At 47.4% G+C, this 13237-nt stretch overlaps 1 protein-coding gene across 2 annotated transcripts; it reads right to left on the minus strand.

Annotated features, from left to right (window-relative positions):
* Positions 1–1023: 1023 nt before the first annotated feature.
* Positions 1024–8106, minus strand: GET3 (guided entry of tail-anchored proteins factor 3, ATPase). 2 transcript variants are annotated; one of them, XM_069082979.1, is made up of 7 exons: positions 7897–8105; positions 6221–6368; positions 3589–3737; positions 3352–3502; positions 3084–3191; positions 1720–1917; positions 1024–1570 (listed from the first exon to the last, which is right to left on the minus strand). In XM_069082979.1, exons 1-7 carry the CDS (start codon positions 8055–8057, stop codon positions 1439–1441), a joined length of 1047 nt encoding a protein of 348 aa, XP_068939080.1. In that variant the 5' UTR covers positions 8058–8105; the 3' UTR covers positions 1024–1438. The 2 variants fall into 2 exon arrangements, with proteins under 2 accessions (XP_068939080.1, XP_068939081.1); XM_069082980.1 differs by having other exon boundaries at positions 1468–1605; positions 7897–8106.
* Between the last annotated feature and the right edge of the window lie 5131 nt (positions 8107–13237).

A 13237-nucleotide genomic window follows, 5' to 3' on the forward strand; every position in this document is an offset into this window, starting at 1 on the left:
CATGGTCAGGCTGGGCGGAGGGGAAGAAAGAGAGATACAGGAGAGACAGAGACAGAGAGGGAGTGAGAGAGAATGGATGTATCAAGTGGAGCTGGGGAGTGGGGGGCATCAAAAACTAGTTGTTTCTTAGCCAAAGGTGCTGGAGGAAAGGGGAGGGGTTCCCTGTACTTCAATTCCCAGGGACAAGGCAGGTCCTATGCCAGGGAGAGGCTGGGAACATTGTAGCCTGCCCTGCCCAACTAAGGGGCTGAGGCCCAATTTTTCCCACTATGTCATCTGTCTGTCCCTTCCTTTTCATTCCCAGTTACCACCCCCTTTTTTTCTTCTCATTTTGAACTTCAACAACCAACAAGTTTCTCCCCATCTCCATTGCTGAGCTCACCTGTCCTCCAAAGGCCTTCCAGCACTGTCACTTTGTTATTTTTTTGGTGAGGGATTTAGGGTTAAGTGACTTGCCCAGGGTCACACAGTTACTAAGTGTCAAGTGTATGAAGCTAGATTTGAACTCAGGTCCTCCTGACTCCAGGGCTGGTGTTCTATCCACTTGGACCCCTAGCTGCCCCATCACCGTCACTTTTAAAAGATGTATCTTAGGATTCACAATGTGCTTTCCTCACAAGAACCCTTCTCAGGTATTACTGGGAGAGGGAGTATAGTGGGCTGACTGCTAAGAGTAGTGGCCAGGGAACCAGAAGCACTGGGGTTCAAATTCTGTCATTCAGCCTCTCAGACTGTAAGATTTGTGTAATGTCACAGAGGTGCTGGGGATCAGATGATGTCTGTAAAGTGACCAGTTTACAAACAAGGAAACCAAAGCTTGAGGTGACTGTTCCCCTGTCACACAGCCAGCAGACTGATACTGCATTCAGAGCTAGGTCTGTTCTGAAATGCTGAGTCTGCCCCTCCAACTGTTTCCTCCACTTAGTCCTCCATAGTGAGACAGCCTCCAGTAATCTGTGTCCATTTACTTGTTCCTCTGTCGCTCCTGCCTCCCCCTACCCCAACCAAGCAGCCCAGTCATGGTTATTAGAGATCATATTTATTAGGGATGGGGAAGTTATTGGACTGGAGGGGGGCAGGGAGGGAACATGGTCACCCAGAGTCAGTGATAGGGTGCCAGGCAGCAGGGTCAACAGGGGACAGATAGCAGCCTGGAACCCCTGACACAGAGGCAGGCTGGGCACAGTCTTACTGAATTTGTATTTCTTCCCCCCACCCCCCACCTGGCCCTACCCAGCTCAGTTCCCTGCCCCCTGGGAGAAAGAAATAAATACCTTCCTTTCCCTGCCCCTACCCTCCTTTTCTCCCCCAAACCAGCAGCTTCCCTTGTGGGGCATCAGGAACATCTGTGCAAACTGCCCTAGGGGCAGAGGAGAGTTCCAGGGAAATGCATGGAAGGAGGAGCCTGGGCCAAGGGTGGGCAAGCGGCCTTTCTAGGCTATTGAGCGCTGGGTGGTTTGTAGGGCTCCAACAGGAGGCTAGAGAAGGTGTTGACCTTGTCAGCCCCTCGAACTTCATGGGGCAGCAGCGGCAGCTTCACAATGTGGAAGTCTTCATAGAGGTCCTCCATCTGGGGGGGCCACATGGCGAGGTCAGAGCTCAACCCTGGGGAGGTCAGGGGTCAGCCCCCGGGTAAGTGAGGGTGGCAAAGGGCAGGGGGAGGGGGATCCCAGGTCAGTGACTGGGAGCAAAGGGGGAGGGGCATTTGGGCAGACCCACCTGGTCGAGGTATTTGGACTGTATCTTGTGCCGGGCCTCACACATCTTACAGGGCTTCTCAGGCTCGGGGAACACCAGCTGGTTGACGATTATGTTGTGGGTATCTATCTTGCACTTGGCCAGCTCTTGGATGAGCCTTTCAGTCTCATATAGGGACAGAAACTCAGCAATACAGACACAAATGAAGGTTGTCTGTTCCTGGGGTTGGGGTGGGGAGAAGAAAAAAAGTCTTTTATTTCCACAATAGGGACTCCTTAACTTTGTTTTTTTAGGGTCCAAATTTTACATACATACACATCTATCTTCCCCCAATTACATGAAAAAAACAAATTTTAATATCTGGTTTTTGAAATTTTGAATTCCAAATTCTCTCCCACCTTTCCTCCCCTCCCTCCTCCTCCTCAGAGACTCCTGAACTTAAAAGACTGGGGCTGGGGCAGGGACTTCATGGTTACATGGAAATCCTTCAGTCAATGCAGGATGGTCCATAAATTCAGTTAATGCAGAATAAAGATTAATATGCTATTAGAGATGGATAGGCCTGTAGAGAACATCTAGTCAGACAACCATAGATTCAGGGCTTGACATTCTAGATGTCACCTGCTCCAAAACTCTCATTGGACAGATGAGAAACCAAGATGGGGGCAGAGAAGTGACTGGCCCAAGATCACACAGTGATTGGGGAAGGGCCAGGACTAGACCACAGTCTCCAAACTCCATCTAAAGCCTTTTTAATAAGAGGCTGCCCCTCAGCCCCAGGCCTTCCCTCTTCATCTCAATCTTTATCTTCCTTCTCATGCTGCTGCTCAGGTCCCACTTCCTTCACGAGACTTTCCCTGAACCAACAAATGAAAGGATTTCTCCCTCCCAAAATTTTCCTAGAGCCCTTTGGCCCCACTGTATTTGTTCATGCACAGGTCAAGTCCCCTTTATTATTAGACTGTATGCAGCTTGAGGGCAGGGAAAGTGTCATTCCTCATCTTCCTTTCTCTAGCACCTAGCACAGTAAATGCTTAATAAGCCATTTGCTGGACTGAACAGATCACAGGTTCATAGAGACCCAACAGATCACAGGTTCATAGAGACCCAGCACTACAAGGTGCCTTAGAGACCAGCTGGGAAAACATGCTCATTTTACAGATGAGGAAGTGGAGCGGCAGGAACCTGGCCAAGGTCACCCAGGTATTATGGAATAGAATCAGGGCTGGATTCTGGGTTCTTGGACTCCAGAACCTGGGATCTTTCCTTTGGATCCTGCTGCCTGTTTTGATCAGAACTAATCCAGTAGCATTTCATAGTGACTGGCAGGTACTGCTAAAGGTATCTCAGTGCTCTTCTGGGGTTCAGGCCTCCATCTTCCTCACCGGATCCTTGAACTGCTCGCTGACTGACCGGATGACAGGCAGGGTTTCCTCGAGCTTGGAGGCCAACTGGTCAGCATTCATGTCACCCAGGCCCAGCATGTTGCACATCTAGGGCAACATAGGGACAGGAGAGGTTATTGCCACCTTTTCACCCAAGCCACCTTAATTCCCCTCCCCCTTGACCCTGTGCTGGTCCTGAGGCCAGCCACCTATCCCCCTCCTCTTTTTGCACCACTCTGCCTCCACCCCAGATGAGTCCCCTTCCTGCCTGTGAGATGAAGGGGCTGATCTGGTTCTTGATCTGCATGAGGCGACCCAGGCCCCGCTCAACAATGGTCGGGAAATTGAGTAACCGAAGCGTGTGCCCAGTGGGGGCAGTATCAAACACGACGACCGAGAAGTTCATCCCTTTCACCAGCCTGTTGGAGAGGAGCCAGGGACAGCCAGGTGAGGTAGAGCTAGCCAGTGTTGCACTCGTCCCCACTGGGCGGGCCCGGAAGCTCACCTCATGACCTCAGCATAGCTCATGGCCTCATCAATGCCAGGGAAGGCACTCATGGCCTCCTGCATCATCTTCTTTCCCATGCTCAGCATGTTGTCTTCCTCAAAGAACTCATCAGGAAGCTCTGCCACACCCAGGCTGGGGTCAATCTCCTGTAGAAGACACAAGGAATAATAATAATAAAAAAAACTTTTGTTTAGTTAACATTTGATACACATTAACTCACTGGGTTCTCAATGGGGCAAGAGTACAAGCACCAAGCCTGGAGTCAAAGGACTGGCCCTCCAAATCTGGCTCCACCTATACAGCCAATGTGGCCACGTGGACGTCACCTCATGGGACAAGTTATTGCTATGGCCTTGTTTGTCCGGCTTAAGAGCTAGGATCCTGACAAGAAGAATCCTCTAAGGGAGATGCTATTATCCCCATTTTAGAGATGCAGATAGTGAGATTCAAAGAGGAAGTGATTGGCCTCAGGTCACCCAGAGAGAACACGTCCTCTGTGTCCCAAGCCAACAGGTCTTCTTCTGCACAGAAGTGCCTGCTCAGGCCCAGGACAGGAGAGCCAGGGCCACAGGAAAACCACTCCAGGGTAGGAGGCCAGGGAACTGGATGTGACCCTCCACTCCCTATCATAACTGGAAGAGATAAGGCACTAAGGCTGAGGTAGGCCTTCTGAAAAAGGGAAGGGAAGGTCTGGGGAGGAAGTGTCAAACAAGGTATGTGGCCTACAACATTCCCAAATGTGGCCCAGACCAGAAGGAAAAGTAATTTGGAAATATCTAACAAAATAAAAATACAGTAAAATACAGACAATATCCTATTTTAAAACTAAGTTAATAAGCCACCCACAGGGATCCTTATGCACACATCAGTGGCCCCCTTTTCTATTGGAATTTGACACCACTGAGCCAGCATGGAGTTGGCAAAAAGTCCATATACAAAGAACCATGTGGCCCAAACTTGGCTTTCCCAGTTACCAGAAGGGGTTGAAGACTGAAGCCTCTTCATATGGGAGAAGGCTCCTCAGGGTCTAAGGAGGTGCTTAAAGTGGTAGTGAGGGAAGAAATAGATATGGGGGAGAGAGTCTAGGACCCAGATGTCAGTCTTCGAAGAGTCAGACTATCTGGTGGGCAGGGCAGATATCAGCCTAAGGAGGTGGGACATCAGGTGGTGGTGGGGAGCTAGGGTTGGGTGTGGTAGAAACATAGCCTGGACATCAGGGTGGGGGAGGGGCAGAAGCACAGATATTAGGATAAAGGAGGGGGCTAGATTAAATTATCTCTCTGATCCCTTCCAACTCTGAAAGTTTAAGAATTCTGGTTTATCATTTACCACCTGTGTGACCTTAAAGAAGTCACTCAACAATTCAATTCCTTAATACAAAAAATGGAGCTAACAATCCCTGCCCTGTGTCCATTCCTGGATAAGAACACTGGATCTGGAGTCAGCTCCCTGCTCTGGACCTCGGGCTTTGTTATTTGAGCATGATCTCAGTCATCTTAAATCATTATAGCTTCAGTTTCCTTGAGCATGATCTCAGTCATCATAAATCATTCTAGCCTCAGTTTCCTTATCTGTAAAATGAATGTGTTTGATTCTGAAGTCCCTTCCAGCTCAAAAACACTTAATTGTCCCATGGAACCCATAGTCTTTCCTATTGCTCTGCAGTCTCTTGGTGCTGGCATCATGAAACAACCTGGTTAGACAGAGAACCAGCCCTCCTGCCTCACAAAGCCTAGAGTCCAGTCCAAAGCAGGTGAGGAGAGAGGAAGGGGTGACCCATCCCTGGGCCTCACCTCTGCAGAGCTCTGCACTGTTACAAAGCTCCTCCATGGACAGTTAGCTCATTCAGTCCTCTAAAGAGCCCTGGGAGAGAGGCCGAGCAGGCCACCAGAGAGACGGAAACACTAAAGCCTAAAGAAAGGAATAAATGTCCTAGGGTCATAAGCAAAGGAAGCCAGCAGGTCTGACCTTCAGATTCCCAGACCAAAGGAGAATCTATACAGGGTGGGGTCACTGCAGTCTTTTGAGCAGGGAATAGTTGTGATCAGGACTTGTTTTGGGAAGGTCAATCTGGCAGTTAGTTTTGTGCTGGAAAGGCTAGGGAAGGGATAGACCAGCCAGGACATTACTGCAGTGGCACAGGCAAGATAAAATGAGGGCTTTCATTAGGGATGAGGGCCTGAGGTAAGGTTATGGCTACCTAAGGAAAGGTCATTTCAGGAAAAATAACTGACAGTAGAAGGAAGTATTCCAATCTGGCAGCAGGAGAGTTTATTTATTTGGGGAGACAATGGTCAGCTTAGTTTTAGAAAACCTGAATTCCTATTCTTTTAACTCTATGGGGTTGTGCCCTGCCCTCCCCTCCTGAATCAGCACCAGGAGAAGCAGCATTTTCTCATTTAAGTCACAGAATGTCAGAGCTATGAGTGCTCAGAAGTCATCTGGTCAAGTCCTCTCTCTTTGTATAAGGACCTGAGAGAGGAAGGGTCACACAGACAGTCTGTGGCACAGGGGGGATCAGACACCCAGGCTCCTGTCACCCAGTGTTTTTCTCCCTAAATTGGAACTTCAATGTCTACAAGGCAGATGAGCCCTTTCACAGAAACCCCAAGGACTCTCCAGAACTCACCATAGCAAAGAGGTTGTCATAGCCCTTCACTTTGGTGGGGACTTTGGAGAACTTCTGATCAAAAGCATCGGAGATGTTGTGGGCTGGGTCCGTGGAGATGATGAGGACACTTTCTCTCCCCTTGGACAGCTGTACTGCCAGGCTGCAGCTGGGCAGAGGGAGAGCCAGGGGAGCCAGCTGGAGGGGGCAGGAGAGGCAGAGCTCCACCCCTCTCCCAGCCCTGGTCCCAAACAGGCTAGAGAAAAAGAGGCTCCAGAGGGAAAATCAGAGATTTAGAGAGTACTTGGAGGCCTACAAGTGCCCAGATATGTAGCAGGGGAAGATATGCGGAACCCAGAGGAAAGGAAGACAGATCTTACCCCCAAAGTATCTATTCAAGCCCAGGAAAGGGCCTGTGGCTCTGGGAAGCATTTAAGACTCAGGGAATAGAACATGTGGAACTCAAGGAAAGGCTGTATGGCACCCAGAAGGCAGAAGTACAGATCTTCCAGAGAGGAAAAAGTATGACTCCAGGAGAAAGAATGTGAGATCTGGAGAAAGCATGTAAGGGAGGGATGGGAAAGAGGCCATTTTTCTCATCCGCCCACCATACATGCACATGTATGATTCTAGGAAATGAAGCATGGCCCTGGGGAAAAGTAGCATGTGAAAATAGGAGCAAAGGAGTTATGTTTAGAAAAGGTTATGTGGATCTCTGGGAAAGAAGGTGAGACACCCAAGAGGGAGAAGATATGGGACTTGGGAGGACCTAGTGAAAGGAAGTACATAGCTCCGAGGCAGGGAATGTTGGGCCCCAACAGAGTGCTGAGGACCCTGAGAGGGAGGGTGCTGAGGACTTGGGGAGAGAGCATGCTCCACCCAGGAGAAGGTGCCCAGGACCCCAAGGGGGAGGACATGCTGGTATATAGGTAAGGGTGCTGAAGACCTGGGGGGAGAGCAAGCTGAACCCAGGAGAAGGTACCCACGACTCCAAGGCAGAGAGCATGCTGCACCCAGGAGAAGGTGCCCAGGACCCCAAGGGGGGGAGCATGCTGCACCCAGGAGAAGGTGCCTAAGACTCCAAGGGGGAGGGCGTGCTGGTATGTAGGTGAGGGTGCTGAGGACCTGGGGGGAGAACATGCTGCACCCAGGAGAAGGTGCCCAGGACCCCAAGGCAGAGAGTATGCTGCACCCAGGAGAAGGTGCCCAGGACCCCAAGGGGGAGAGCATGCTGCACCCAGGAGAAGGTGCCCAGGACCCCAAGGGGGAGAGCATGCTGGTCCCAGGGAAAGGAAATGTGGCCTCTGGAGTGAGGATGCCTAGCACGCAGAAAGAAGTTGCATCCTGGGCTGTCAGTCGGAGCACGGGGAATGCAGGAGCCCGGGGCTGTGCCAAACCTCGGGAGGGAAGCTGGACTCGGGCCAGCGGCTAGCTGGGTGCTCTGCTCCAGCTCCCCCTTACTTCTTCTTGCCCGGGTCTAGTCCCAGACATCCCGTGAAGCCCCCCACCCGCAGTAGGAGGGAGTGGTACGACCCATTCATTGGTGACCTCCCTCCTCCCCCCACGGGTTGGTATGACTCTACCCTTTCCCACCACCTGCCGCTTCCCCCGTCCCCCGATCGTGGTGGTACAGCCCACCGGTCCCCATCCCAGTGGCCCCATCCCCTACCGCAATGGTATTTCCCACCCGCCCCCACCTGCAAGTGGTCTTGCCCACGCCGCCCTTGCCCCCGACGAATATCCACTTGAGGCTGCGCTGCTCGATGATGTTACTGAGCGTAGGCTCCAGAGGCTCCACATCGGGCGCATCCTCGAACTCCTCTGACTCCAGCCCCCACCCGGCCACGCCAGCCGCCATCTTGGAACCGGCTCACGTGACACGACGGCTGCACAAACTACGGGCGTCCTCTTCAGAGTGGGGGGATTATTGATGGAGTCTTGTTGTTGCAACGTCGCCTCCAGGGAAGAAAGGATGATAATTCCAGGGGGATGGATTTAAGAAATTGTCAAAAACGCAAACAGTGATTTAAGATTGCATGCACTCCTCTTGTGCGTGGAAGGATCCTCGGTCGGGTCGTCTTCTCCCCCTGACTTTTTCCAGAAATGGTACTACCCAACCCGTCCCTCCTTTGCGGATTGGAGCCCAGGTCTAAAGTTTCCCGTTTGATTGGCTGAGACCACCGAACGTTCCTCCTCCAACCGCCAACAGCCTACTTTAGAATCCAACCTCGCCTTAGCAACCAGAAAACTCATCCACGCCGCTACCGGTGGGGGTGGGACTTAGGCTTCCCTCCTCTCAACCTATAGGCTAAGTCCATTGTCTATCAGGAGAGGGTATTTTGACCCACCCACCCCTCCTGATTGGCTACTCTCCTTAAGGATTCAGTTCTATTGAAAAGCACACGGTCCAGGAGCCAAGGTCTTTGCCAAGTCTTGGAGGAACACTGCATGGAGTTGAAATCAGTAGTTTTTTTTTTTCCTGTGGTATTTTCGGGGAACAGCGTGGCAGGCCTGGAGACCTTTGGGTCCAATCCCCACATGGGCATATTGGGGAAATAAGTGCACGCAGGTAGTTAGCAGTGGAGCCCGGAACTAGAACCCAGGCCTTCCATCTCCAAACCCTGCTGTCTCCTTCCCCCAGCTCCCCCCAGAAGCAGGCTCCACTGTGAGGGACCCAGGGCAAGTATTCTACTCATTTTACAGATGAGGAAAACTGACTTTCCAAAGATCACACGGCAACTAAATGGAAAAGCCTGGACCCCGGGAAGAGCAACCTCCCCAGGCCATCCCGGACCTAATCGGGAAATAATTACCGCCACCACTTCCCACCCAGACCACCTCTTGCTCAGATGCTAAATTAATAGTCCCAAAAGCCCATCGATCCCTCTACTCAAGAAACTTTAGTAGCTCCCTATTACTCCTAGGTTAAAATACTCAGTCGAGAAGTGCCTACTGTGTGCCAAGCCTGGGCACTGGGAATACAAAAGGCAGAAATGAAGTCGTCATTGCCTCCAAGGGTCTTGCATTTTATCAGGGAAGGTAATAGAGTGTCTGTATATTAAATAAGTAATATTGAGTATGTGTGTATATAAAATTAAAATGTACATGTATACATGCATGCATATCCCTATACTCATATGTGTGTGCATATAGATTTTCCTCTAAAAAGCTCTTTTCCTCTAAAAGCTCAGGTCATGGGGCACATTTTTGAGAATATGTACTATATATAAGGAATGTGTGTGTGTATGTAAACATATTCTTATTTGTTGTTCAGTTATTTCAGCCCTGTCTGACTCCTCGTGACCCCATTGGGGTTTTCTTGGAAAAAATACTGGACTGGTTTGCCATTTCCTTGTCCAGTTAATTTTACAGATGAGGAAACTGAGACAAACAAGGTTAAGTGACTTGCCCATGGTCACACAGCTAGTAATAGTAATAGTAATAATCTGAGCCTGGATTTAAGCTCAGGTCTTCCTGACTCCAGGTCTATCACTCTAATCATTTTGCCAACTAGCTGCCTTCAACAGCCACACACACACATACATGCACACACACATGTGTGTATATACTTGAATACATACATACACAGAGACATATACATACATCTCAGGAAAAAGTGTTTGTGTATGTGTGTGTGTGTAGAATGTGACCCATCACCTCTCTATGTATGCATGCATGCATGTATTATATAGGGAATGTGACCCATGACACATGGTTTCCAGATAGGGAGATAGTGCAAAGGGTCTTAGTGTGAAGGGACTAATGTTTAATAAGACTGAAAAGATAACTTGGGACCAGGCTGTAAAAGGCTTTAAATTCCAAAGAAGGAAATTTATCTTTGATCCGACAAGTCGTAGGGGATCCCTAAAATTTATTGAGTGGGGAATGGCATGGTCAGACCCACACTTTAGGAATGGCAACCATGTGGAGAACGAATTGGAGGGTGGAGGGAATTGAGGCACAGAAGTATTATACATTGATCCACTTCGTGCACTCTAGCCCAGCTAAACTGGCCTTTTTCTGTTCTTCCCAAACATCTTTAGCATCCTTTCCTTTGACTGGCTTATTCCTCATGCCTGAAATGCCTTTTCTTGTCACCTGTATCTTGTATAATCCCTGATTTACTTTCATCAATCAGCAATTCCTAAGTGCCTCCTATGTACCAGGAACTGTGCTAGGCTCTACAGAAACAAATACAGGGAATCATCGATCATACATCAGCTGAGCTAAAGCAGGGGTAACCATCATGATTTTAGCCAAGGCAACAATAAAAATAGACATGAGAAAAAGAGATGAGGAGGGAAACTATTCTGAAAACAGGAGTTCTCCCTTTTTTTGTCACAGATGTTTTTGGCAGTCTGCTAAAGCCTATGAACTCAGCATCATGATATCAAATTCATAAAATAAAACATACAATTTAAATGGAAAGAAATTATATTAAAATACAGTTATCAAAGTATTAAAAAAAATTCCTGGATCTCTAGCTAAAAACACTTAGCTTAAAGGCACCACAGATAAGAAACCAAAACCAATATCCGTAAATATATATGTCTCTATGTGAGCACTGAATGGCACAGCATTTACATACTTAAAGGACAAGTTAAGGAGTGAAATAGATAGTGACAATATAAAAATTATAATAATAATAGCTAACATTTATGTAGTGTTTTAAGGTTTGCAAATTGTTTTGTATATTTTATCTTGTTTCATTCTTACCTTAACCCCATGAAGGTTGATGTTACCATTCCCATTTTATAGATGAAGAAACTGAAGCTGAGTGAGGTTAAATGATTTGCCCTGAGTTCAAATTTAGTCTCAGACACATATACCTATATGATCCTCATCAAGTCACTTAACTTCTGTTTGCCTCAGTTTCCTCAGTGGTAAAATGGGGATAATAACAGTACCTACCTCACAAGGTTGTTGTGAGGATCAGATAGTAGTAGTATATTATTAGTATCTTATTAGTATACTTAGCACAGTGCTTGTCATATAGTAGGTACTATATAAGTGCTAGCTATTAAGAAGAAGAAGAATGGTGGCTAGGTGGTGCAGTGAATAGAGCACTGGCCCTGGAGTCAGAAGGACTTGAATTCAAATCCCACCTCAGACACTTAACACTTACTAGCCATGTGACCTTGGCAAGTCACTTAACCCCAATTGCCCTGCCTTCCCTCCTCCAAAAAGCAAAATAAATAAAATAAAAAGAATAATAATAATAAATTGAAACTATAACCCTGAACAAAATTACAGTATATAAAATAGATCCATATAAAAATCAGCATTCTGTATGTTACCAACAAAGGGCAGTAGGGAGAGAGAGAATTTCCATTGTATATTAGTACAGAATGTTTAAAAAAGGAAATGCGAGGAATACCACTAATACTAATAGTTTGCATTTATTTAGTGCTTCCAGATTTACAGTATGCTTGCCACCTCTGGTCTAGACATTCTGGAAAAATGCTTGGCATGATGGCTGAAAGTCCTTCAACCTGCATAGCCCTTGACCCAGTGACACCTCTTTTGGGTAACATGATCTTCAAAATGCTGCTGGCAGGGATAGAAGAATGGGGGCGGGGCAGAGCATTAAGAAAAAGCAACAGAGCAGCCCCCAATTTTTTTTCCTTTGGAAAAACTGCCAAAACTATAAAGAGGAAAGAAAACAGAAATGGCTTCCTACCTGAAGGCTTCCCACTGCCCCATCGGTGGAACTGGACAGCCATGGTGAAGATGGCTTTTCTATTCTGCTTTTTTGAATCTCTTCCCATTCCAGTCCACCTTCCAAATTGATTTTCCTAAAATCATAGGTCAGACCCTATTATTTTACCTCCCCTACTCAGTAAATTTCAGTGGCTCCCAATTGCCTCCAGGATAAAATACAAAAATTTTTTGACATTCAAAGCCTTTCATAACCATCCCCCCTCCTACCTTTCCTCTCTTTTTACACCCTACACCATCCCCACATACTCTTTGATCCAGTGACTTTGGCCTCCTGACTGGTCAACGAACAAGGCTCTGGACATTTTCTCCATCTGGGTGCCATGTCTGGAATGCTCTCCATCCCTGTCACTACCTACTGGCTTCCCTGGTTTCTCTTAAGCCCCAGATAAAATCCCACATTTTTACAGGAAGTCTTTCTAAATCCCTCTTAATTCCGGTACCTTCCCTCTTAATTATTTCCAATTTACGCTGTATACATATCTGTTTGTCATCGCCCCTTGAGGGCAGGGACTGACTTTTACCTTTCTTTGTATCTTCAGCTCTTAGCACAATGCCTGGTACATAGTAAGCACTTAATAAATGACTTTTCACTGTTGACTAGGCCTGTGCCCCAAAGAGGTCAAAGAAGGAAGAAAAGGAGTTATGATAGTAGCAGCTTTTTTTTTCCTAGCAAAGAACTGGAAGCTAAGGGGGTACCTGTCATTTGTGGGGTGGCTGAACAAATTATGGCCCATGAATGTAACAGAATATTATTGCACCATAAGAAATGATGACAGGAAGGTTCTAGAAGGATTTGTATGAACTGATGTATAGCAAAATGAGCAGAGCCAGGACGGTTTATAAAAGGACAATATCGTAAAGACAAACAGTTTCAAATGAAGAACTCTGATCAATACAGTCACCAACTACAATTCCAGAGAGCCAACAACTCCTGACCAGGAGGTGATGGGTTTAAGTTGGAAGATGAGTCACACATTTCCAGACAGTAAACATGGGGATTTGTTTTTCTTGACTATATTAGTTTAAAAAGTTATGTTTTTCTTCAATTGTGGGGGATGGGGACAGGGGGAAGAGGACATGAGGGGAGAAGATAGAGATAGGGTTGCAAAAAAATAAAAGGAGGGGGTCATTGAAACAGTTGAAATGTATAGAAAAGAAGAGAAGGAAGGCCAGAAGAAATCACCAAGAAGCAGAACAGCTTTGAAAGAAGACTGTTGAATTTACTATATACTTAAAAAAAGGAAACAAGCTATACATAATAGAGATGTGCAATTTCAGGGACAGACCTCTATTCTACTTTGTATACAGAAATGCTCA

This window comes from Petaurus breviceps, unplaced genomic scaffold (genome assembly GCF_028583685.1).
Source record: "Petaurus breviceps papuanus isolate PSGF00001 unplaced genomic scaffold, PetGlider_PUasm1.0 172, whole genome shotgun sequence".
Taxonomy (NCBI): Eukaryota; Metazoa; Chordata; class Mammalia; order Diprotodontia; family Petauridae; genus Petaurus; species Petaurus breviceps.